This window comes from Dunckerocampus dactyliophorus, chromosome 1 (assembly GCF_027744805.1).
Source record: "Dunckerocampus dactyliophorus isolate RoL2022-P2 chromosome 1, RoL_Ddac_1.1, whole genome shotgun sequence".
In the NCBI taxonomy this organism is placed as follows: Eukaryota; Metazoa; Chordata; class Actinopteri; order Syngnathiformes; family Syngnathidae; genus Dunckerocampus; species Dunckerocampus dactyliophorus.
This window is the reverse complement of record NC_072819.1, coordinates 38,814,781-38,842,361: the sequence shown is the minus strand read 5'-3', so window position 1 is coordinate 38,842,361 and position 27,581 is coordinate 38,814,781. Positions and strand designations below refer to the sequence as shown.

The following is a 27,581-nucleotide window of genomic DNA, read 5'->3' as shown; positions in this document are numbered from 1 at the left end:
TGGAAGTTACTGCTTCTCTCCCTTCGGCTGTCCTGCGAGGGAATGTAACATGGACAGATAGCTTCACTGGGGACACAGCAAGCTTATCACCTCGTTTCTGCATGTCATGTAGTGTCTCAAAACACCTGACTCATGAGGAGACCCTTAGAATAACTTATAAATGCTTACCTCCTTGCTTCTTGTTGTCATCTCCTTTCTGATCACCTTTCTTCGGCTGCTCTTTAGGACTCTGAGGTTGCTGTGTGAGGCAGACAAATTAAAAGAAATGCAATTTGGAGCAGGAAGGAAAAAAGCCATTACGTTGTAGAATATTGGTAACAATTTTCCTACCTTGGTAGTTGACTTCTTGTCCGACTTATTACCTGTAAGTGATGAAAACATTCAGTTTAATGCTGAAGTTCAAATCAGTTTGTCATTCAGCTCATCTGCTGTCCACCAAAATAACGCCGTGGCATTTTGTAGAAATTAACGTATGTTTTCTTACCTTTTGTTCCTGGCATTTTGGCTGTGCTCCAGAGCCTGTGCTGTTATTTTTCAGAATGCAGTGTTCCACACGGTCATTTATGGCCCACGTTGCTGAATGGCTCTGCCGCTGGGGCCCCTTCGAGAAAGAGCACTGTGAACAAACAAAGAACCCCGTCAGCTGAGCAGCACAGCCTGCAGCTCTGCAGGTCTTTGCTGAGCCAGACAAAACCTCTGAGCTGACCTTGTCATAGTACCATTGTGAAGCTACTGGAACTGTGTGTGCACCTTTTGCTTATGCCGATTGATAGTACAGTAATTATACTCATACAAACATCAAAACGACTTGTTTCATTAAGATCATATATATATAGTCCTAGATGTAGAACTGGTTGCATTATGAAGTAATGAAATGCATTTTCATCAAGGCAACACAAAATGAGGAAAAACATTAATCATAATAATGGTATTTGCTTAATTGTGTTTTTTAAATGTACCTTATAAATCCCAACAACAACATTTGTATTCAGTTTGTCTTGTGCGTCATATAATGTAATATAATCCATTCATTCAAAAGTCGCCATCATGTTGACATCAACTGTAGGGTTCCTCTGGCTAGCATACCACGTGACTGTACCGGAAGAGCAACGATGGAGAAAAGCTAACGAAGGTGCGGCGTTTTCGAATATATTTTTCGGCGTTTTTCTGCTGTGTCATCCCAGTGAGTTTTCACTGGTGTGTGCAGTACACACAAGCAATTTAGTTGAAATAGAGAGTAAATGTTAAACAGCGGTGTACGTGATTAGATTGTAAACGACGTTAAGGATAGCCTGCTAAATGCTAGTTTGGCCGCGTTAGCATTGAAGAAGCTTCCTTTCGGAAGCTACGTTTCGGAATTAAGCGATATCCGCAAGCAGAAGTAACCCCAAACTCATACATTACACCAGGTTAGCTCATTCAGCTGATGACACTTATTTATTTGCCTGTGACACGCTGACACGGGAAAAGTAGAAGTCCCAAGCTGTCTGGTGGTGTGTAGTGATTCTGCACCATCTTCTGTAGTGCCGCGAAGGGAGGGTGACACTTACATGAATATCACGGCCATTTTACCGAATGTTAAGTTTTCAGCTTAATATTATCTTGAATTGTGCACAGGATTATGAATGTTGTCATTCTTTGCAGCAACAAGTATGAATTAACGTTATTTCTTTGTACTTCCTGCCCTGGCAGTGGCGTCCTCTTCTCCCAGTGTGACTGTCTAATGGCAGCTGTTTGGCAGCAGGTTTTGGCAGTGGACGCAAGGTGAGACAAACTTAAGCGGCAGAAGAACTTTCAGACTGCAATTTCTCACTGATCCCTTTTGAGTGGTTGTGTGTTTTATTTTTCTGATGCCACAGGTACAATGCTTACCGCACGCCCACCTTCCCACAGTTCCGAACTCAATACATCCGCCGACGCAGTCAGCTGCTCAGAGAGAACGCCAAGTGTGGCTTTGAGCCGGGGCTGCGCAGGCAGTATCTGAGGCTGCGCAGTCAGCTGCTGGCCCTGCGCTACGGGCCCCTGTCAGAGCAGAGCAGCTTCAGGGCCAGCAGTGTGCGCAGCTCCCGCACCACACTGGACCGCATGGAGGTCAGACACAGAAAAAGCCAGTAGGCAGAAAGAGGGACGGAGAGGGAATGCTGTTCTAATTTGGAAAAAAAACATGTAAAGACATCTTTGTGGATGTCATCTAGTTTGACTTGTTACAATCAACCCTTATACATGACATGATATCCATGCATACTCAGCTGAGCAGCGTGGCTGGCACTGCCTGTACATATTGGATATTTTATCATATATACACTATTGGCAAAAGTATTGCCATATCGGGCCATTATGTCTAAAATGAAACTATTGTAGTTTTGCAGCTATAACAGCTTTCACCCCAATGAAGTGAGACACTTCATGATTTTGCAGAATGTATGTGGGACTTGCACATTATTCATTCTTTCAACCAGTATTTAAGTCTTGGGGAATCACTGAGGGCATGCCTTCAGTTTCAATGATTTAATGGGAACATAAAATATGATTTAAAAACAGTAACAATCATTGCAAAACGTAGTTTTAAGAAAGAGTTGCATTCAAAAGCAGTACATTGCACAGTCATGGTGGTCAGTGTTTTCTAACACTATTATTTCTTACTTGCAGGATGGCATGTCATTTCTGTCTGTGCATGTTTGCGCGTTTACAATTCCGTGCTCTGTATTACACATGGTGGTGTTCCACCGCGATGCTCACGCACACAGAGTGAGCGAGTCAAGAAACATGCCGTGTCAACCACCTGAAAAGCAGGCAAAAATATCTGCATTTTTTTGTCCTAAAAAGAAATGTTCAAATGTTGAGTTTTAAATAATTAGAATAGTTCAGTTGTTAGAATTGGCTGCTGTCATTGAACACCATGATTCCTTTTAAGTGGTGTTGGTGTCATCTTGTGTCTTCTTATGCTGCGCCTTCTCCAAACTGTTCCCCCAAAGTTGGAAGCATACAAAATGTCTCACTGAAATAAGTAGAAACAAAAAGGTCTATCCCTTCCAACAATATAGTGGTTAATCAATTCATATATTGATAACTCTGCTGCTCGAAAGTGTGTTTTAATACTTTTGTCAATGTATAAGTCTATTTTAAAAAGTTAATGGTGCCTATTCAATTATTATTTGCACTCTAACAGGTCCTTTCTTCCTTTACCTTTCCTCTCATCATCAGCAGGACTTCGAGGAGGACCCTCGTGCCCAAGGGGCTCGTGGCCATCGCCGGTCCGTCAGTCGAGGCTCATACCAGCTGCAGGCTCAGATGAACAGAGCCGTCTATGATGAAAGGTAAAGCACTTGGCTAATCAAGGATTGATTCTCCTATTAACTGCGCTGGTTGTGTTTATCAATCAAATGTCTGAAGGTTTAGATGTGTTGTATGTTGAAGTACTCACGACGCTGGCTGGTTTTGGTCTGCAGGCCTCCGGGCAGTTTGGTGCCGACCTCAGTGGCTGAGGCGAGTCGGGCCATGGCAGGGGACACAACTTTGAGTGAAAACTATGCTTTTGCTGGAATGCACCACATATTTGACCAACATGTTGATTCTGCAGGTAGGAAATGCCTAATAGTTGCATGTGCATCATGGTAAAATTCCTCTCACTCCATCTTCCTGCCCATGTTGCAGTTCCACGGTTGCAGTTTGCCAATGATGACAAGCACCTCCTCGCTTGCTGCTCGCTCGATGGCACCTTGTCCATCATGACGCTTTCCCCACCTCCTGCCAGCGTAAAGGTGACCCTGAAAGGTCACGGCGGTCCTGTCACAGACTTTGCTTGGTCCCTCAGCAATGATGTCATCGTGTCAACATCACTAGATGGGACCCTGCGGATCTGGAACACGGAGGACGGACGGTGTATCCGAGAGGTCCGAGACCCAGAATCTAGTGAGCTGCTCTGCTGCACATTCCAGCCGATGAATAACAACCTCACTGTGGTGAGTCCCATCTTTAAACACATTTGATGCCCTTCATTCAGTTGGATCCTGAATTAAATGAATTATTTATTATGGTTTCCGAATGTTACTGTTCCTGTGCATCCCCCAGTTTGTATTCTGTTCTTCCCCTTAAAGGAAAACTGCACTTTTTTGGGAAATTGGCCCATCATCCACAATCCTTTTGTGAAACTTGACCACACGTTTTTCTCTTTTCTGTGCATTCGAAAGAGAAAAAAAACAGCTAAAAACAAACAGCTAGCGTGTGGTAGCTAACAGTGCACGTAATGGGACACACCTATACCCCTTTTCCACTGCAGCGAACTTTGGTGTTGGTGCTCGATTAAGTTCGAGGCCGGGTTGGAACCGTGTTGCCTGGACAATTTTCCATTGTCCTGGTCGAGTCTTGTCATTACATCACAGGGGTTACGCCTCCAATCAGGAAATAACAGGAAATTTCAAATGTTGACCATTTTTTAATCAAAACACACAACTCACTATAGTCCTTGACATTGCCATTATTTACAGGTAAAAATGTAAATATAAAGGTGTAAAAATTAAGGTGCAAAATGCCAAACATTTTAACGTAAAGATTGCACATTGCAGACTTGGGGTTTGTGGGGAGCTCTTAGCGAGGGGAGGATGATCCATCTCATCACCATTGTTTTCTGACAGAAAGATAAAAACATATTGAACCAGAACACAGTTGCACAATACATGTTACTTCTTACATGACAACAGCTTTACAATGAAACTAGTTTGCTAGTTTTTCAAGTTTGCTATTTATTTGTTTGACAGACCGAAAAAAAAACATGCAGCAGCCATTTCGCCTCTTGAATCATCCCAGTATTGGCTGGGTTCTTGTTGCCGTTTCAAATTTCTTCTGCACTTCTTCGGATGTCCAAATGGATAAGAGACAAACCTTTGAGAACCAGCTCCAAAAAATGCTCAGAACCAATCACAGTGGAAAAGGACTACTAGTTCAACGATAAAGGCCTAAAAAAAAAACCCTCAAAAAACAGTAACAATGATCTATGTACATAACTGACCTGTATATAACCAAGCTACAGTGACATTGTTATTGTAGCAGCTAACACAAAGAACTATTTTTCTGGCATAGTTGTGCAGCGCCTCATGTCACTACTGAGCGCCGTTTAAAACAATCAAAACAATGCAATCTGTATTGACTAGGAAACAAGAACAAGCATATGAACTACTACGAAAAGACAACCAAATTATCGGTAAAGTATTAGCCCACATTCCAGGTTTTGTTTATACACTGCTAGATGTACCGTGTGTTATATCATGTGCTATGTGCTCCATGTATGGTGACTTAGTCGATGGACAGTTGTCCGTCTGGTCCAGCTGGTCTGGGGTGTTTTTCCAGTTTATTTTGGGTAGGTGGAAAAAGTTGTAATCTCTTAGAGCAATGTCCTCCTTGCCATACGCACGAAGCCTTTCCATCCATGATAAGACTGTATGCCACACGCCATTTCTATCGGCATGGGTTGAAAAGCTCCACATTTACACCACCAAGTCATGCTGGTATAATGACTTGCCCCTCATCTGCTACCTTCGATGTTTCACTCGGTCTTCTTCCGGGCTCAGCTTCTCAAACCTGTAGCTCCTCCTCCGTATATTCAGCCTCAAAAAGATAAGGCTCTGGATCGTCATTTGTCCAAAAGTCATCGGCGGCGGCTCCCACAGTCTGCCATGATTACTAGTAACAAACAGACACTCACTTGACACCCTGCTGCTGTTGACGGAAGTAGCACTAGATGTGAAATCAGTGCGCCCAGGAAAGAAGTTTAGGTAATGTCTAAAATGATAAAAATACGGCAAAATACTGTAAGCATGTTATCAAGAATGTACCTGTGCATGGTCATGGCATGTATATAAAACGATAAAACGTTATTGGAGGAGTTTTACAGGGCTTTATAGTCGAATTAGGTGTGTCCCATGACGGGCATCGTTAGCTTCCTCATGCAAATTTTTTTTCCTCTTTAGAATGCACAGAAAAGGGAAAGACTTGTGCTCATGTTTCACATAATGATTGTGGACGATGGGCAAAATTCCAAAAAAAGTGCAGTTTTCCTTTTAAAGTGTTTTCGTAAAGACCCACGGTTACATTATCCTTTGTGGCATTTTTAAACACATCAACAGGAATTTACTGTGATGCTGTGTTGCACAATTGGAAGACAATGTGTTGAGAAAAACATGATAAATGAATGACTTTGGCAAAGCAGAATGCGAGCAGTTGTATTTGTTTCATCTGCATAAGCATGAGCGATGACATTAGATACTGTATTTTGGATTTCAGTGTTCATGTATGTTTATCACCCAAACAATGTAAGACCATTTGCACATTGCACAGGTGTGCCTTAGATAGGCCACTCCGAAATGTGCAGTTTTCTTTTGTTTTTTTTCTCTCTTCCCTCCCCTGTCCTGTCCAGCCTTTAAGGCAGATAGAATTGTAGATCTAAATGGCCTCACGTGTTCAACAGATTTACTCTGCCAGGGAAAAGTGTGAGATACACTTCCCTGTTTTACAGAATTTATTTGACTTGGATGCTTTGTTATTATGCAAATTTGGAGCGGCCGGACCAGAGCAGTAGGCGACGGAGAAGAAGAGAAAAGAAAACACAATACAATGCACCCGTGTTTGTTGTCCATAACATACGTACCTGCCCATACCATGACTCCACTGCCACCATATGCAACTCCATCCACAACACAGGTGCATTTTACTGTATTGATGGCATTTTGAATGCACACAGATACTGTGACAAGAGCCTTAGGTCCGTTGTTGTGTCATTCACTCACTAGCATCACCTCATGTTGCAGCATGATAATCGCAGTGCTCTCACTTTAGCTCTCCCGCGTTGCAGTGGTTGTCATCCGCACATTTAAACACTATGAAACCCATAAACAACAGTGGGCAAGCGGAAGCATTCAATGATTCAAAGGGAGAGAAAATAGCGTAGAGCAAGTGTGAGGTCTGACTTTTTCATGTCAAATGGTTTTGTGATGCAAAACGTTTACCTTAGTGACTCTACCAGCTTGCCGGAACTACTTTCTTCAACACCAAAAACTAACCAAAACTCTGCTCGCGTGACGAAGGCGAAAAGTCACTGTTGTTGCACTACACTGCTGATTGGGATGTCATAAAACTTAATGTCAGAAAATCAGAATTATCTCTTTAATCGAAGGAATTTTCAGTAGAGCACTCGATTAATAATATGTTTGATAGCTGTAGGCCTAGTCCAAACAGGAGGCGGAAGAAGCAGAATTCATTCAAACCTACCCACAGCAACCGTTTATGCATTTATTCTCACTTCCTATATTCATCATGTTCCATTTACTACTTTTTTGTAATGATAGAAGAAAATGATGAATATGTATAATAGTAGAGTTAACTGTTTGTAGATAGCTGTTACTGTAATATAAATAAAGTATATGGACTTTAAGAAATAGATAACCAAATACATACACAGCGTTTCCCCTGGGATTTTTTTGAAGCTGTGGTGGTGGGCTGCATGGGAGGTTGGACTGCTGCCGCTGTGTCGTGCCACTGCTGCATCTGCATTTTTTAAAATGACAAATAGGCATTTTTTATGACTTGTTGACTTATTTAACTTTTTTCAACAACCAGCAGAACATGAACAGAGAACATTACAAAAGAAAGTGGGATGAGACTGAAACGTGAGCGATCACACACGCTGGCATAGATCAGCTTAGCATGTAACAAGCTGTTGTCAATTGACGACACATTTTACGGGCTATTGTTCATTCTCCCCATAATAAGAAACAAAGCGAAAGTCAGCACAACACGTCTCGCTTATCTGGTCAAATATGCGCAAGTGTGAGCAAGGCAGACAGGCGATTCCGGTCATGCTTGTCAAAATAAATTGCAGTGAAACAATTTTATGATATTTTAAGTCGTTTTCAAACTGAGTCTGGTAAATATGTGCTTAAATAATAAGCTTTATATGTATCTATATATCATATATATCCATTCATACAATATATTACTAAAAAAAAAAAAAGGAGGTCACTTTTAAGGTGTGGCAGCTTTTATTTTGTTGTGGTGCACCACCACAATCAATTACATGTGGTGGAAACCCTGATTTAAGTAAATAAGTAGTTTCTTTCCAAAAAAGCCAAACTTGTGTATTTTTGGGAGCCTTTATTTTGTAATTTTAGGGGCGTCACGATAAAGTCAGCTCACGAGACGAGACAATACACAAAAATGAGATGAGACGATATTTTAACATTACTTTTGAGGAAACTACAATGACAAAATATAGGATTGGGCAGACCTTTTTGTAATGTAACTGAGTTACAAAACAATGCAGGTACATTTTGAAATCTTTTATAACTTTTCATGCATGACCTAAGCATGATGCTTTTAACTTTTGAACTTTTATTCACAAATTCAAACAAAAAGGAAAAATTATAAAAGTTAAAATAATTATGGCAGTTGTAGCTGCTAGTGATAATTTATGTTGACGAGTAGTTATGTAAAGACACATGTAAAATAGTTTGCAGATTGCATTAGTTTAGCTGTATGTTTCTGCAAAAAGAACTAAAGTTCACATGATGCTTAGAGTTTCATGCCAGGAAGGAGTGAATTAGTCCAAAGTAGTCCGAAATAGAAGCTCGTATCACATGTTTTGATAGAAGTCATATGCAGTGATCGTGTTTTGATTTGCCAAATGTTAAGTGCTATATTTTCCGGACAATAAATCGCTCTGGAGTGTAACTCGCACCAGCCAAAAATGCACAATGAAGAGGAAAAAAAACATGTACAGGGTCAGGCAAAATGATCTGACACATTTGTAGGTTAAATAAAAGGCAAATAAAGTAAAGAAACAAGAAAGTACATAAAATGCCATTCTGTTTCATTATGTTTTAAAAATTAAATCAGTCAAACGAGATCCATTATTGTCCACACACTCAATGCAGATCCAGTAGCTCTGAAGTTGGTAACCCATAACATGGTCGTGTTTCGAGCTGGTACGGATCATGTCTACCAAGATTGAAGTGCAAACGGAACGCTTGTTGTGTTGCAGTTACAGATTCGTTTGTTTTGATAAACGTTTCCACAATGAAAGCGCGATACTCACCAGTCCAATTCATGGCAGCAACTGAAAAAGAAACGAAAAACAATGGCATTATAAAGAAACAAAGGAAAATGGCATTATATGAACAAAAATGGCATTATATGTACTTTTCAAAAATAAAAACACTTTTTTGTTTCTTTACTTTCTTTGCCTTTTATTTAACCTACAAAGGTGTCAGATCATTTTGTCTGACCCTGTACAACATACTGTTGCAGATACTGTACATTTAAAAACAGAAAAATTGTAGTACTAGCTGCAGACAAGACGTGAACAGTAAAGCTCCAAGTGTTGGGTTTCTTTCCCTTAGTGCAAACCATTCCAAAATGCACTAGAACCAGCCCGTTTTAGTCCTTGGTTCTAAAATGACACCCAAGATACAGAGAACAAAATAAATGGTGTCTTGTAAAGTCACATAGTTCAGAGCCCATGGACAGAAACTAGCACATCCGCAACAAGTTGCCCCCAGATACCCAGTTCACCTGAGTCACTCATCACAGAACACGTGCAGAAACTGCCACCTGGGGCGGTGCATGTCTGGCCCTTGGGCCCTTACATTAAACTGTAGCGTTCTTTATAAGCCTGCTATGTTGATTATACACACAGCAGTCACTAGTTGTGTATTATTAGCTTTGCACAGGAACAAATTTACTTTTTTTTTTTTCATGCATTAGATTGTGCAAGTGTGTCTACAGTGTCCAGTGAGTATAGTATGTGCACAGTCTCTGTAGGAAAAACAAAATGATTTGCAATCTGACTTCTTTCCTCAAGGTGGGGAATAGTAAGCACCACCTGCAGGTGGTAAACATCTCCACGGGGAAGAAGGTGAAGGGTGGCTCCAGCAAACTGACAGGCCGGGTACTATCACTGTCCTTCGATGCTCCAGGAAGGATTCTCTGGGCGGGGGACGACAGGGGCAGTATCTTCTCCTTCCTTTTTGACATGGCCACAGGTACCGTCACAAACAGACCCATTTAGTAGATCTTCATGACATGTTTTTACAAGTGTTAGTTTTTACAAGGGTGTCAAAGTGAACGCAGAAGACTCCTTTTAACGGCGGCAATATTGAGCAGAAATGGATAAAGAAAAGGTACCGTAAATGGTGTCTAAGCCGCAACCACTAAATTTAGAGGAATAAAGAGATTTGTACATATATAAGCCCCACTGGTGTATAAGCCGCATGTATCCACGTCATAAAATGGCATATTTTGGCACGCACGAGTCTGTGAGAACCAGGCAGCTCTTTGACAGGAGCCAATCATGAGCTATGAAAAAACTCACAACGAGCTTGTCAAACCATTGGAAATTGCAGGAGGTCATTATGGCAGTGGTAATGGTAATGGTTTAATTCATCTTGAATATGCACACAAATTAGACTGGAGCAAATCACATAACACAATTCACAGTTCCGCATGTCCAAAAAGGAGTAGGAAGAAGCATAGCTTATTTAATCCTACCCCCCATCCGTTTCACATCAGTTGCAGTGCATTTGTTCAGCTCCTGTAGTCCATATGTACTTCTTGTCTATTGTAAGTACCTAGGAAAGTGATAATGCAATATAACCATATAGTGCAATGATAGTCTAAGTTTATACTCAATGTAAAAAAAAGCTATATAACAGACTTAATGATAGTAATAAATTGATAGTAGCTGACAAAATAGTTGACTTAGACACAGTTTGATCATGAGTGAGTACTCTCTCCTGATCAAACTGTGTCTCTGTACAGACAGTACAGACAGTGTATTCACTAGAAATGAAGAGTTAGTCGTCAATGTAAGAATAGTTAGACATAGCTTTGTATGCACACAGTGGTTCAGGTGTCTTCTTCCTTGTACTTTATGCACATCAACTGTTTCTTGAAATTGCTGATTTTAGTGCATTGTTTGAGTTTCTTACTCAATCCGTTCCATAACTTGATTCTACATACAGACATTCTGAAGGTTTTTAGTGTTGTCCATGCATATAAGTTTTTTAGGTTTAATTTTTCCTTAAGATCATATTTCTCCTCTCTTGTTGAGAAGAATTGTTTTACGTTGTTGGGTAACAGGTTATTTTTTTTGCTTTATACATAATTTTAGCATTTGTTATGTTTAGTCAACAAGACAATCTGACTCACTTTATCATCTTATATAGAACACTAAGCTCATCATACAGCAACTTAACACTCAAAACGTATACCTAATAAATACACAAACATGTACCAATACAAGTTTAAAATGGAAAAAAAAAACATTTTAAAGTTTCCCCATAATGCATTTCGTTTGAGCAAAGCATTTCATTGGAAGACAAGCGGCATAGAAAATGGATGGCGCTGCAGTGCTGTCTCTTTCCACCAGAGGTGCCCAGAGGGAGGCTGACGTCATTGCAGCATCCCAATGAATGTGTTGCTCAGACGCAGTGCATTACTATAACTATGAGTCATTTTTTTTCCATTTGACTCATATTGGTACATGTATATTTGTCACATGTACCGTTTGAGTGTTAAGTTGCTGTGTGATGAGTTTAGTGTTATTTGTTGATATACACTGGTAGCTCGTGATTGGCTCCTGCCAAAGAAAGAGCTACAGTTTCTTCACTAACTCGCGAGCAACACAGTATTTAAACAATTAGTAGTAGTTCTGAAGTAAAGGCGATGTCACAAGATTAGAACTTAGCCGTAAATTAGCCACACCGCTGTATAAACTTCAGGGTTCCAAGTTTAAGAAAAAAGTAGCGGCTTATACACAGGAATTTACGGTATTTTAATTGGTAAATTTTGCTTCAAAGTCCTGGCAGATGGCTCTCGCAACAAGATCAAAGTTATTTTTATCTACTGTCGCTGTGATTTGAGTTGTCACGGACTATGTCACCTGTCATTTATACAGTGGTACCTAGTCATACGAGTGTCCCAACCAACAAGTGTTTTTAGATGCGAGCCGTCTATCGGCTGATTTTTTTTTTGCTTTGAATTGCAGGCTAAAATTTGGGTTACGAGCTGCTATTTAATGGCAGACACAGCCGAGGACAGCTATTCGGGGGCTTGTGTCAGTGTGACCATTGGCTCAAGACGAGAATGGATGTATTAGCATTAGCAGCACACTAGCTAGTCACCAGGGAAGATTTTCAACACATCAGTAAGACATACGTACATTATAGCCATCTATGTATCTTATTTATTATGTGTTGTTTAAAAGTATGACAGATACAACATCAAATTAAAGACACAAAATGAATACAGAGCCACCATTCACCAACCACTACAAGCCTGACATCCATACAAATATGCACATTGGCACCCAATAAGGTAATCAAATCTTACTTATATACATTCCCATTTGGGAGCAAATATGAGGAAATAGAGAGGTTAATAATGAGTTAATGAGTTATGGACAAAATGTGATCAATTGCGATTCAATATTTTAATCGATTGACAGCCCTAGTTTTTACTCATAATGAAATTGAAAACATTCACATAACTTAAAAACAAACCTGTTGGTGTTACTGACTAATCTCCCTTTGAAATTTTCAATCAAGTGATATCCAGATCAGTTAATAGGAAAGAAAGAAAGAAAAAAAAATTGTAAATACATTGTTTGTGGGTGCTGTGTCTCTTCTGTCTGCTCCACCCCCATCATCCCAACAGGTAAGCTGACCAAAGCCAAGCGTCTGGTGGTGAGTGAAGGCAGCTCCATCTGCAGCATTTCTGCTCGCTCTTGGATTAGCCGAGAGGCCAGAGACCCCTCGCTGCTGGTCAATGCCTGTGTCAATAAGCTGCTGCTCTACAGGTCTGCACGGATGGGCGCTTGCTTCGCGCACGCACACACTTTTGACACACGCCTTGCATTGTTTCATTGGCTTATATGCCTTTTTGTCACCTTCGTAGGGTTGTGGATAACGAAGGTGGGCTACAGCTGAAGAGAAGCTTCCCCATCCAGCACGGCTCGCAGCTTGTTCACAGCATCTTCTGCCCCCTCATGTCCTTCAGACAGGGCGCCTGTATTGGTAAGGTTTCCTGTTACTGGATAACAGAACTCCACTCTTCATTGCATGCTTTCACACAAATTGATTAGTTTTTCCCTCCCGCACGTTTAAAATGCATCTGTATGTTCAACCTTTGCGATATTAGTCAAGTTCAGTTTAATAGATGTGCAGCTTGTAGTTGACAAACTTTTTATTCCTCCTTCTACTTTAAATCCTCCTTTCACAGTGACAGGCAGTGAGGACGCCTGCGTCTACTTCTTTGATGTTGAACGCAACGCAAAGGCAATAGTGAACAAGTTGCAGGGTCACGGGGGACCAGTGCTGGATGTCAGCTTTAACTGTGATGAGAGTCTACTGGCCTCTGCTGATTCCACAGGCATGGTCATCATCTGGAGAAGGGAGCAAAAGTAACTCATGTACCAATCAAATGCTTCCATGCTGCACGTGCAGACAAACCTGCTGGTAACCGTCCGGAAAGTCTGTAGATTTTTTTTTTCTATTTAACAGGCTGCTTTTAGACCTTTAATGTCATGTGTGTAAGTGCAATCAGAACACCATGCTACATAGGGGATGTTTTGGAGAATTGTGAGGTGGTGGTTACTCTTGGTGTGAGTGTGTGCGTTTGTTAGTCCAGTGCAACTGATTTTGTGTTTCTAGAAAGAAAGGAAGTAGCCAGTGCATGTTGCTTGACTGAATGAATGTGGGGGTGTGACAATGACAACCTCCAGAGAAAACATTTTTCAACACTGTCAAGTCCCTCTGGTGTAACTATTGTTCACTCTTTATGTAACTGTTATTGAAGCAGTGTGTGTGTAGTAAAAAAGCTCTATTTGTTTTACAGGTGTGCACTGTCCTATTTGCATTTGAGACCATCATCACTATGCTAAGAAACACATTTTAAGTTTGTTTGTGCTCATCTATGTATGTGTGTATTTATTGGAGATGCTTACAGTTCAATTTAATGCACATAAAATAGACTCCTGTAAATGACTAAGCTTTGTTTTTGTGCAGACTATACCAATGCAAAGCGTCAACTACATCTACAATTTATCCTGACTGCCACAGCTGGAAGCATTCTTTGAAAATCTACCTTCGTCGTGATATTAACTGTTAACAAGCATAATTGATTCCCTGTTGCAGATAAAATCTAGTGATGATAAAAAGCCTCCATTATCATAATCTGATTTGAATTCATATACGCAAGATTTTATAGCCGCCATCTGGAGAAGTTTTGAAAACAATCATGTTTTGTGTTCTTCACTGAACACTTGGTGCCGCATACTGTGCTGTTCAAGGGTCAGGGTAAGATGGAACATTTGTGAAAAGAATTAACATGTTTGAAATAAACGCCAATAAATTCAATTAACCCTCAAATATAAATTCAATTGCATTTCTAGGTAGGTCTAACACACTATCAACTGCAAGTGTCAGCAGTTTGTACTAAACTGAAACTAACTGGAACACAAAGCACACTGGGGCAGCATGGTGGCCTAGTGGTTAGCACAGCTGCCTCATAGGATATGGAGGTTTGAAATGTAATGAGGCTAATGGCAGAAAAACAAATACATGAATTTTGGTCTATATGTGTTCTGTAATTGATCGGTGACCGGTCCAGGGTGTATCCTACCTCTTGCCCAAAGTCCGCTGGGATAGGCTCCAGCTCACCTGTGACCCTAATGACAGGTTTCTATACTTTGTCCTCAACGAATGCCTAGTTGTACAAGGCAACAAGTTTAACATAAAAATGGACCCAGCATGCCACCCCGAGGCAATAAAACCATCTGATTTCCCCTAGCCAATCAGCAAAAATAATAATGCTGAAATGTGGGCTATATCTGATCACACATGTTAATCACAGGGCTGACAAACCATCCACACCTACAATTTGGAGCCCGTATGTTGATGTTTTTGGACTGTGAGAGGAAGCCAGATTACGTGGAGAGCACACGCAAACTCAACGCAAAAAAGACAAGATTTGAAACCGGTGCCTTCTTGCTGTGCGTTAGCAGCAAAACCGCGCTTCACGAAGGTAAAAGTCTTGTTTTGTTGTACAATAAATGTCAAGCTGAGAAACGAGTGTGCAATAAAGGTCAAAAGTATTTTCTCTATTATGTGAAACTTTAACAAGGAACATTAATGTTGGCGTTATGGGCTGTGAGGAACATCTTTTTGATTAGATTTTTTTTACTGGAAAGTATGCTTTTGTAGGTTTTGACCCAATTGCATGACCGTCACCCTCAAGTCTGTCAATGATCAGGTCAGTATTCCCTTGTGTCCAGATTACCATCTATCCATCCATTTTCCTGACAATTTAAGCCCATCTGACTGAGCGAGAGGTGTGTTACACCAGAAGCATCACGAGGTTTTAAAAACAGAGGGGGCTTATAGCAGCCAGGCTATATAGCACATATATAAAAATCATTAGATTACCCTTGTTTCTTCAGTATCTTATTGATTTTAATACCTGGCACAACAAACCGTTTACATTGGAGACATATGGACTTCAATGAAAATAGCATTTTTATTTTAAAATACAGCGGGACGTCGGTTAGTGTCCACACCGGTTAGCGTGTTTTTAGTTAACGTTGAAAATTTACGCCACGATTTGCCGTCAGTTGAGCGGTTTGTGTACAATATGGCGCAAGTCTTGTCATGTTATTGATACGCTGCATGAGTCCATCTGTATTCTTAATACTTATTTTTTTTAGCAGAAAACTCTCAAAATATTAACACAAAACATGTTTTTATAGTTTTATAATAATAGTTTTACATGCATAAAGCAATTCTAAATGCATATAAATGACAAACGGAAGGGCTAAATGAACATTTAAGGTTACTTTTACCTTCACTGAAGTCTACTGTTTCCAAAGACACGATGTGGCCCACGAGACACCACACAGACACCATCTTCCTGTTTTGTACACGCCCAACAGAGATTCGAACCTCAGGTTCACCACTGTTCCATGTTTTCGCCATTTGTGGATAATGGCTCTCACTGTGGTTCGCTGGAGTCCCAAAGCTTTAGAAATGGCTTTAAAACCATTTCCAGACTGATAGATCTCAATTAATCTCACTTGAGTTATGTTTTAACGGGGGAGGGGCAATCACTTTTTCACACAGGTGTTCAGTTGTGTTGTCATTGGCTATTTAAATTATTTGATGATACGAAACATTTAAGTGTGACAAACATGCAAAAAAAAAAGAAATCAGGAAGGGGGCAAACACTGTATCACACCACTGTATATTTATTTTTGGAAATAACAGGGCAAATTTATTTCCAGCCCTGTCGGCAACAAGAGGATAAGACGGCAGAATGTGACAATTAAATCAGTGCTTTCTGGTGGAGCAGTGGTCTTCGTGTCCCCTACAAGTCACTAACATCTTGTAATGGGTGCTGTCCGAATTATTACTATAATTAAAGCTAAGAAGTAACTTTCTTTTAGAGCTAGAATGTTACTTTTGACAGCAGAACAACTGTAAGACGTGTGCAGAGGTTGTCTATAGGAGTGCAAGCCAGGTTTTTATTTGTCAAAGAGGCGTATTGGGTTCATTAATGACACGGGACTTTCTTTCAAGCTAACTAATTGTTCCGACCAGCAGTGACGAATACTTACTTTCTTGAAGAACGTTCTGATATCCATTCGTGTTTCTTTTTAAGCAGTTCTCACCGGCCCTTTGCGCTAATCAGAAGCACAACACAGCTGCAGCGCTACTGAATGGTCGCATGCAAACCGTGGACTGGTGTGATGGAGTGATGTGGGTGTCCTCCTATGAACAAGTGAATAGATTGCATAACAATGCACAGGGGACTATTTCCACCTTAAACGATCAAGCGAAGTCAAACTGTCAAAAATTATGACATAAATATCATGTTTCATTGAAAATTGACAGGTCACATGATTATTTATTTAAACTCATATCTTGCTTACTTTATTTTTAATGCCTGCATTTTTTTGGGGAAAAGAAATATAATTTCAGATAAAACAACACCAAATTATGTCAGGGGGGCTTCAACGGCGCCACTGGGTTACACCCTGGCCCCAATCTCAGGACTGAAAGAGACAAACGTGTGGGTACTCTCCAATTACCCGAACATACACATATTTGGAGGTAAACACGGAGAACATGTAAACTCCACACAGATCTGAAGATTTGAAGCCAGGCCCCTCCCTGTGTGGCAGCCGTGTCTAAAATCGACGTTATGTTACATCCCTCAGAATAGTGACGATACAAATTCACCTCATACCATCCATTTTTTTGTTTGTCTATTTCAAGTGAAATATGCCCTGCAGTGGCACGGCCGTCTCGCCTCCCAGGCACCACATAACTCGGAATGCATCAAAAGTAGAGTCTTTATTGATGAGTGGGCAAAAGAGCCACCTCAGCTGAACTGTACAGTTACAGAATATCATCTCGCAAAGCAATGCCAGACGTAAAAATCACAGACCTCAGTTCACTTTTCACTTGGACTTCCATATCGACATCTGTACAAGTTAGCTCCAAACCCCCCCACCCCCTTGTCTTGAATCTGAAATGCAGTGGAATACATGCTAATGCAGTGCAAGTGTCCACATTCAAGATTGACTGCACACATTTATCTATGCCTAATGTACTGCATTGCACACATCTTAATTTGAAGAGACGACTCAATGCAGCTGTTGTTCCAGCTTTGGAGACTGTTGAAGGGGGGGGGATGTGATCCATCCAGACACGCAAATGGTTGACGTTGGAGGGGCACATGAGTGGACATTTAATATTCCTCCAGATTGGGAATCACTTATTTTCTGAATTCTTGGTATCACGGTGAGAGCATAACATTACTTTAAAAACATTCCCCAGCATCATCAATCTGCTAATAAGTGCCTCTTTGATGTTCTTTTAAAATGACAATGTACATAACCATTAACTACTTCATGTGGTCTGTTTGTAGCATTTTCTAATCACTCTATTTGTATTAGCCACTTGTATTTAGCATTTTCTTTTCTACTGAAGATTTCCATTTCCATTTGATGGCTTGTGTAATAGGACACCACAAGGATATTTCATTTCATGTTGACTTTTTCACATCATCTAGCCCTCTTTTATTCCCCCTCACTCCCATGGCATGACTGGGATGACCACATCGGTGTTGTTCCCATCCAAACATGGTCAACGTGTAATTATGACATCGCAGCAGCACCGACGTAGCGACTTCAGTGCAGGCTTCCCCTCGCACACCTACTCACAAATGCGATATAAAAACACACAAACAGGAATATACGTTCCTGTACAGTCCATACAATATGAAATCAAGTCATATTTCAAAATAGTGTCATCTGCTTACCATGAATCGTTTACAAATAAAGGAAAACAGGCATTTTTTTGTTATGATACAAAGAAATCAAACGCACCCTAAATGAAGTCCAAAAAAACGTAAGCATATTAGGGGCCTTGTGGGTTCATCGCTGCTATTTAAATGTATCCAAAGAAATCCGTGCCCATTCAATATTCGGTGGTCTCCTTTGAATGACATGAAAAGGAGTCCGAGGCGGTCGCTCCATCCTTTCAGACTCTGTTGAGTTCCTTATGATGTGTTTCAAGTCTGTAACGTGCTGATCGGAACATTTGATTTAGCATCTGCAGCCATTTTAATGCTCAGTTTTGTGCCTCAAGTGACACAGACACGGAATTGTGTCCCTCTAAAATAAGGCAACATCATATTAAAAATGGCATCCGTCTCACTTTCAGGGGTGAGCTGACCTACCCATCCATCATCAGAAGTACAAACATTCTAGAGTTGTGAGGGGTGATCTGGTGCCCCGTCCAAACCTCTGACAGACAAATATCGACATTCTTTTGGAAATGGCACCGTGCCTGCGCTTGTTGGCAAAAATTGGGGTTTTTTGTTGCGCAAAACAACAAAAGACACAAACTATATTCTTCTTCTCATCTGCAAATGACATTCTCCTGGTGAAGGTCCTCACATGATGCAGTAGGCCTCGTCCTGGGGCAGATGTTGTTTAGTCCTCCAGTAGGTGGGCAGGTGTGCTCGCAGCACTTTTCTCAGATCCTCGTTGAGCAGGAGACAGAAGATGGGGTTGACTCCAGCCTGAGCGAAGCTCATCCACACAGTGATGGAGAGGTACTTTTGAGGGATGCTGCACGACTTGACAAACACCCTCCAGAAGCACGCCATGATGTAGGGAGCCCACAGGACCAGGAAGAGCAGGGTGATGGTGTAGAACATGCGGCCCAGCCTCCTCTCAGACCTCACCTCATCCATCCCCAGCAGCCGCCGGTGTTGATTGTGTAGGTTCTGCCTGATCCCCAGCAGAGTGGGCGGCATCGGGCCTCGACCGAACCCTGCGATCCAATTAGCTGCGGCTTGGCCCGTGGCACCGGGACCGTGGAAGGTCCAGTTCTGGCTGATAGCTGGCACGAGCTGGACCGGTTTCATTTTACGGTGCCTGTACTCGAAGAGCAGCAGTTTGGCGTAGAAGCCGTGCGTGGCCAGGACCACCACGGCCAACATGAGCATGAAGCCCAGGGTGTCGTTGGTCTTCAGGTAGCGGTGTTCAAAAATGCACTGATCCTCATCACGGATGAACTTGTAGGTTCCCACGTCAAAGACGGGTGGGAACGCCATGGCGACCGCCAAAGTCCACACCATGCAAATGATGGCGGCGCAGGTCCAGATGGTCATGCGCTTGGCGTAGAACCTGTGGTGGGCGATGGCAAGGTAGCGTGTGACAGCCACACAAAAGAGCATGAAGGCAGCATGAAAACAAAAGAGCACGGCCATGAACGCCACAACTTTGCAGCTCAAGGTGCTGTAGGTCCACGCCGAGCTGTTGTGCACCGACACCAGCACGAAGGGGAAGCACGCGGCCGAGCGGACCGCATCGGCCAGGCACAGATCCAGGAGGAAGAAATATGGGGCCTTGTGAAGTGTCCGGTCTCGTAGGACCAACATGGAGACCAAGAGGTTGCCCACCAGGCTGACACAGATGATCAACCCCAAGAAGACTAACTTAAAGTATGCAGACACGTCTGTGGCCGAGATTCCTCCGCTGGTGCTGCTATCGCTGCTGCTGCCTCCTCTGGCCAGGCCGCTCTGTGAGGCCAGCACAGCCAGTAAACTGCCCGGGCCGTCGATGGCAAAGCTCTGGTTGGCCATTCTATCAGCCTCCACACGGGCGTGCCTGCTCGGGGCCCTCTATAAGCTCTACTGATCCTCTTACAGCCGTCGTCTGCTCGCCTCGGCTCGCTTTTACAAGAGGAGGCCTTTTCTACACGTCAGACTCATCTTTCCTCTTTGTCCACGACCTCGCCACCTGTGAACACAGACACAGATTTCATGAAGGGTGGATGTGCTCGTTTGGTGCGCGACGGCCCACTAGAGATGAACCGCTGTTATGTCGGGCAACACCGTGGAAATCTGTGCCTTCCTGTTTCACTAAGGCTGGGATCAGATCAGCAGCTCGACAGCATGCCAGCTCCTTGGCTCTCTCAGTAATTACCTATCCCGTTGCTAAGATACAACAGCTCGCATACTTTGTGCAAGTGTGGGTGTTTGAGTGAATGCACGGGGGTGTACAGGGGGGGATGGAGCAGAGACTGGGCATGTCCAACAAACTGAGATGTTGTTGCAAATGAAATGGTGCGCTTTGTGTGTCAGGAGAGGATGTTCTCTCTGCACCATTCACAAGCAAATGTGGCAAATTATTGTAATTATCGAGACAGGGCCTCTGCAAAAGAAGAGAGATTTTTATGAATGCATTATGGCTCATGTAAAACACTCTGCTGTGCTAGTCTGGGTGGGCCTTGTCAATGTAGGCCACGCAGAAAGCAATAAGCTCATGTTCATCACACATATGCACACACATACAAGCCCTTTGCCACCTTGACAAATATCTTTAGCGGAGGCTGCCATGTCAACTGGGCCAGGATGGACTAAAAAAACACACAAACAGGTGTCACAATCGCCTCTATGTGTGCTTATGTGCGGGCATATGCGCGCGCGCGTGTGTGTGTGTGTGTGTGAGGAGAGACACACATACCTTGCATCCCCTCGTTTGTGCAAGAAAAAAAACCACCATCAAAAATATGAGTCGCTTTGTCTCACCGTTGCTCGCACGGAGAGAAGAGCACATAATATAGCCTCATGTTGTGCTCTCAGCATTCAGCAACACCTGTTATGCATTAATCCATCCAAAGGGAATCGGAACATATGATCAACACAACACCTCCAGAAGACACAACAGCTGATCAGACAATCCGGGATGAAGATAGTGAGCCACATTTAAAAGGTGAATGGCGACGAAAAGAAAAAAAAAAGATATATCCACTGTTTCATTTGAGCATCGGTCGTGTAAACAGTCTGTGCTGCATCATGTCGAAGGTGGCTCTCCAGAGGACAAATGAAAACTATCTTCTTCTGTTCATTTATCCAAATGATGTCAGATTTTCAATGCTTATAAAAACCCACCCACAGACGGCGGAGAGAGGGGGGAAAACGACCGTGCGGCCCCTAAATGAATGGTCTTGACGTGTATTTGGGCTACTGGCACCGGAACAATCAGTCCACACAGACAAGCGCCTCCATACGTCTCTTTCTCCATCTTTCTGTGGGGAAAAAGGCCGATGGATTTCCTCGCAACAGTTCAAATGCAGCCTTTGTTTTCCTCCCCAGCGAAGCTTTTACATTCCAGAATACATACAAAAAGACGTCTCGTCCATGACACCATCAAAACAGGCGAATGTAGATTCACATCGCCAACGACGTCGAAATGGTGAACACCGACGAAGGAGTGGAAAAAGAACACAGGGCAAGGCGACTGGATTGAGCGAATTATTCCTGAATAATCCCAATTATGGCTGCTTGCTCGGACGCAGCTCGTATATTTGCGGAATCACTCGGTTCTGTTCGGAGAGGGAGAGACGGGGAGAGGAGGACGACGGAGGCTGGGGTGCGGGTGGGGGTGTGGGGGTGTGGGGGGTGCCCTGTAAACTGTATTTAAAAATGCATGTTTTGTTGACGTCTTCTCAATGAAACACAGTCTGAACACACTGACCATCATTAGGATAACCAGAAGATATCCTAATGCAAACACCGAGTGTGATTTTAAACAAGCGCTAGAACGAGAGGAATATCAAATAGCAGATTACTGCACCGCATTAAAAAAAAAATGCGGTTAATGTAAAACTGACATTTCATAAAACCAAACGGTCTGTATAAAAAGGAGATAACCAAGACTAACGGAGGACTGCATTCTCGCGCCCTCTATTGGTCAGTCTGATAACGTTAGGCCCGGTAGGAAGGCCTTCAATTTTTAGGTAAACTTGCTAATGTGATTCAATACAAGAATTGCATGAAAAACAGCAGCATTCAAAAACATAACACAGTTTTGAGAGGTATTAATCTGGCAATGCAGGCATGTTTGTTATTGTGAATCTAGTTGGCACTGCCACTGCCTTATTTTAATTGTATTAACCTTATTTAGCTACCGTATATGTGAGGGGGAACGCATGCTGGTACTATGCAGTGCAGCCAACAGCAACCACAAAAGGAGTGTGATATTCCACCATTCAACTGTTGTCTGGAGATGAGCATCTTATATTTTGTTTAAAACAGCTTTCATTAGTGCAGCTAATTAGTGGCTAGTAAAGCTATACTGCTGTACAAGATGCACACTGACTATTCTAAAGTATACCCACTTTGGTGCAATACTATGTACTCTGGCAAGCTTTCCCTTGGGTTTGTTAGTTTAAATGATGAATCTGCATCTCCTGTTGGCATGACACCATGACTACAGAGAGACACATGAGCCTCGCATGCATATTGCTGTCTGTTTTCACATCAAGCAAAGCTGAATGCTCTCTGGAGGCCAGTCGCTAAAAGCACCAATGTAACTTTAATGGCGCCAGACTCGCTGAGATGCTGCTGCTCTACGGTGCAGTGTCTCCATAGAGAATGGAAGCAAAGTGTTCATCACTTGGATGTGCATAAATTGTGAATAAAAAGGTTTGAATACTAAATTAAAACGTCTCACATGCCATCCACAGAAGATGATTGAATGTCGTACGACCTGAAACAACACAGCACTGACATAAGCAAATAGGTTTACATAACAACACACGCATAGCGGTGTGACTTTTCACCACAGCTTCTTGAAGTATCTTCTATCCGGTAACATTTGAAGTCGGGAGGGTTTGTTTAAAAGCCTCTGACAAGCAAAATGGTGTCATGATTATGACACCTGCAGGAAGTGTAAATGGAAGAAAACGGGACGTTGTTACCCGCTTTGCAGCTTTAACAGCTTCCGCTCTTCTGGAAAGACCTTCTACGAGATGTTGGGCGGTGTCCAAGGGAAGAAGAACACAGTTCACTGGTGTAGGGCCTGAGAAATGGCCTCACTGTGTTTGTTCCAGTCCATCCCAATGGGGTTTAGGGAAGTGTTTTGAAGTTCCATACTAAACTCGACCAAGTACGCCTTTGCTTTGTGCACTGGAGCACAGTCATGACAAAACAGAAAAGGTCCTTCCCCAAAATATTTCATTACATTTCATTAAGGGGAACACAAAGACCACTGATGAATTAATTTATTGGTTAAGCGGCGTGTCTTAAGACTTTTGTCCATGCAGTGTGCCTTAACTGTATCCACATGGTCAATTTCAGGAGCCTAGGCAGTGGTATCCAACGTGCGGCCCGGGGGCTATTTGCGGCCTGCTGCTCGTTTTTAATTGGCCTGCGGCACATTGTAGAAATAAAATTAAACGAGATACCCCCAGAAAAATAGGAACACTTGAGCAAAAAAGCATAATGTAAAAAGAAAAATCTGAAATGTTGCTACTAATAACTCAAATAGTTTTTAAATATATACACCGTCATAGCTTGTTTATTATTAAATTGTTAATTGATTCCAGACCCCACCACCACCACCAAGTTCATTTCCGCAAAGTAGGATTCAATATTAATATAATATAATACATGGAATATTTTTGTAGTACCTGTTTATGACTTTCTAAATACGATTTTTCCCATTTTTAGAGCCCTCTAGACATGAAATAACTGCCCTTTGAACTCCTATTATTCCACTTATACGCAGGCTACGAGATCACTGCAGGGATAGATATAGACCACCGCCGCTTTAAGCATTAGCATGCTACCGTTAGCCTCCAATTTATTTATCCTAAAGTTAAGAAAGGGTTTCAAATGGCGCGGGGAAGAAGTAAGAATTTTTTTCCACGATAACATATGGGACATGCTGCGACTGACGACATGCAGCTCTAAGCAACATTACTGACACCTAGTGACCACACTACTACATCCCGTACGACTTGTATTTCAGTGTTTTTGATAGGGATGATCCGATGGATCAGCCACCGATCAATATCGACCAATTTCTGTGAAAAAGCATGTGATCGACCTATGTCGATGAATGCCTATCAACGGCGATCACACTAGCCGATCACCTGTGGCTCGTACTATTGCAGCGTGCAGCTTGTAGAGATTGTCCACTTTCCTTCACATTGTGCAGGCATGCCAAACCGAAAACCAAAATTTCTGCCGTGTGGAACTTGCCTGTCGTTTGTAAGAGTGATATAAACTTTGCACCCTGCAAAACATGCCACGGAAAATATCTTACCGGGGTAGCGTGTTACAAAGCTTTCATTTAATGAGGCGTTTGAAGAACAAACACTTGATGGACTATGGTGAGTTTTCGTGGCTTATGCGATCACCAGTCAAACGGCAGCTAACGTAGCCTAAACGCTGGACAGCACTCGCTCGTATGTGCATGACAGTCGCAAGTCTAAAGCAAATAACCCCCAAAATAATTGAATGAATCGGACTAGCTGACCAGCCTCTCTCAGCGGTGAAGACACCGGGTTTGCTCTCTCACTTGCTCTCTCACTTGGAGCCCCGTTGCGTGATACCTGGAAGTCCTGCTAGGACGCCATCAAACTATGTACGCTCACGTCCAAACTCTCCTTAAAGAAGGCGCCGCATCCCCTGTAAGTGTCACGAGTGATACATGTTTTCTTGGAAAAAGGAAATCTAATATGTTTTTGTCTATTTGAGGGTGATTTTATGGTTCCCTTTTTCATAATATATAGCCTATAGTAGGGGTGCAAGCAGGAATTCTGGGGCCCCTGAAAAAAAAAATCACATTGTGCACCCACCGTTTTTATTTTTTAATAATTACCTATTTTTTGGGCCCCCTGGCAGTCAGTTGACCTCGGAATTGCCCTAACTTTCCCCCCTTATAGTGCCACTCATCATAAATAAATGTAAAAATATACACTTAATCTATGAGATGGTCATCGGCTCGTTCACTCATGGGTGATCGGTATCGGAATCAGCAGCATAAAAACTCCCTAATTTGTAATAATATTAATATGCCATAGTCAACCGCGAAAGAGCGATCATACAATATATTAATTGATAAACCGCAATAGAGTGAGGGAGTGATGTTGATTTTTTTCAGTATTTTGCGCTCAGTGGAAAAAGTTTAGACACCCCTGGCCTAGGTTACCTGAGACTGATGGAGGTGCCATGTTTAGGCTCGTATGATCAAGAAGGGGGTGCTCTCTGTGAGTTGGTGTGGTCGCAGGGCTCCAATTCTACATCCAGAAGCAAATATTTTAGATCGATTTTCTTGGGAGCCGCCTTAAGTCGGCATTGTCAGTGCTACAGACTGCAACTTACTTAGTTGGACACATTCACTCAATACTAAGGCTAAATTCGTTTCAGGAGACATTCACAGCAACCCTCCACCTGTGTGCCATCAACAGATGGATGCTCTTGGTCACAGGGACCAGATGGATGAGGTGCAATCTGTGAACATGCAACAGTGAAAGCACAGTGACAGCTCACAGTGGAAAAAAATAACAAAGAGCAGTGATTTTTTTAAAATTTCATGTTAGTTGGAAAACATTTTACCGCTATAACAGTAGATCCCCGCTTTACGTGGAAGTTACGTCAAGGACCACCTATAAAAATATCTTTGCTATAGCTTGACATTGACATTCTACTCCAATTTTGGATCGGCATTTGCAATAAAAGTGACTGTCATTATTAGATTAGATTCAGCCCCACAACCCTCCTCTTCTCTCTTCAATTGGCATTGTTCACTCACAACGCAATCCAGGTTTAAGACCTAAAAGTGCCTCACACACTTATTAAATGCATTTGAAATGTAAAATGTATGGGTATTCATCACTAAACCATGATAATGTAAGATGATCGATGAACAGATGGAATCAGAACCACGGTGTAGCATTTAGCCTGGTTATCAGGCTAGCGCTCGAAGGTGCCTCTCCAGAATCCACCATACTTGCCTGATGTACACTCTTTGTACACTCTTTTTCCTGATTTACGATCATATGTTAACTTGTGCTCACCTCGCTGCAAGTTTTGAGGCCGGCTTGGCTGTGGAAGCTTGTGCTTCCATAGCTAAACAAACTTTTGCGTCTCACAGCACACGACCACGGTGCATTCAGGGCTTGCATTTTGGCATTTGTCACCTTAGTGACTTTTAATGGAAATATAGGCACTAATTGGGGCAGTAAGCGTGTGTTTTTTTGCACTGACACGTCATTATTATACCATATGTTGGGTCCATTGTAGCATCCTTTATTTAACAAATGTAGGCGATGTCGTTAAATATCCACTAGATGGCAGCACGCCGTCAAATTCTACAAGGTCAACCAGGCCAAGTCCGTGTTTGGTGTTGGGTTAGCATGGCAGTAGGCATGGGAAACTAACAAAGAAATACTACCCGTCTGACCGCACAAAAATGATCATAAATCAAAATGGAATGGACAAAATTCAATGCTCCTGTTGCTCTAACTTAGTCAATTCCCCCCAGTATATTTTAAGCAGAGTAATTTAACAGTGCTTTTGTGATGCAATTCATTCATCTATATGTCAAGCATTGTTAAAGCAGACACTTCTGCTCAATAAACTGTAGTATTTGGCAGCATAATTTACCTTGCTTTATGTTCTGGAAAAAACAGAGAGTTAGAGTGATGACTGCCAGGATAATCTCTCTGTGAGAGCAGGCAGCCCCCTTTGTCACATCTAATTGACATTATTGATTTCATGTGATGACCATCTATTTTTGTTGCAGCTATTATTGGAAGTGTTCAGACAGACTGTGGGCTGCTGTGTCACGATGAGATACGACCCCTCAGAAGAGAGTACACGCAATATCGCTTCCTTCTCTTATGCAAGTGGAACTGAAGCTCCTTGTTGGCTTTGCTTCTTTCGGTACACGGGAAGAATCATGGCTGTGTTTACTGTATGACATGGCAACACACCACAACTATATAACCAGCCAATAAACCTTTTCATAAATCAAAACTGAGTGATGCTGTACGTGATGCAAGGGCATCATGTACAGTAAAATGGTGTCTGTCACAACTACATCTTTCTAAAATGTTTGCTTTGTTTTTCGGTCTAATGCCAAATATATATTTAACAATATGAAATAGCGTCACAGATCTAGTTCTAAACTGAGTGGGCACGCACAAGCTTCCATGCCGCACTAAAGAAAAAAA

General features: G+C 42.1%; 2 protein-coding genes across 3 annotated transcripts; one reads left to right on the top strand and one right to left on the bottom strand.

Annotated features, from left to right (window-relative positions):
* The first annotated feature begins 1,038 nt into the window (after positions 1 to 1,038).
* On the top strand, positions 1,039 to 14,030 carry wdr13 (WD repeat domain 13). 2 transcript variants are annotated; one of them, XM_054784027.1, is made up of 10 exons: positions 1,039 to 1,132; positions 1,693 to 1,764; positions 1,860 to 2,091; positions 3,208 to 3,317; positions 3,450 to 3,580; positions 3,655 to 3,962; positions 9,851 to 10,031; positions 12,703 to 12,844; positions 12,943 to 13,061; positions 13,267 to 14,030. In XM_054784027.1, exons 2-10 carry the CDS (start codon positions 1,724 to 1,726, stop codon positions 13,449 to 13,451), a joined length of 1,449 nt encoding a protein of 482 aa, XP_054640002.1. In that variant the 5' UTR covers positions 1,039 to 1,132; positions 1,693 to 1,723; the 3' UTR covers positions 13,452 to 14,030. The 2 variants fall into 2 exon arrangements, with proteins under 2 accessions (XP_054640002.1, XP_054639994.1); XM_054784019.1 differs by having other exon boundaries at positions 3,205 to 3,317.
* A 3,099-nt stretch (positions 14,031 to 17,129) lies between these two features.
* gpr173 (G protein-coupled receptor 173) lies at positions 17,130 to 21,958 on the bottom strand. Its single transcript, XM_054779541.1, has 2 exons — positions 21,080 to 21,958; positions 17,130 to 20,353 (listed from the first exon to the last, which is right to left on the bottom strand). Exon 2 carries the CDS (start codon positions 20,194 to 20,196, stop codon positions 19,000 to 19,002), a length of 1,197 nt encoding a protein of 398 aa, XP_054635516.1. The 5' UTR covers positions 20,197 to 20,353; positions 21,080 to 21,958; the 3' UTR covers positions 17,130 to 18,999.
* Between the last annotated feature and the right edge of the window lie 5,623 nt (positions 21,959 to 27,581).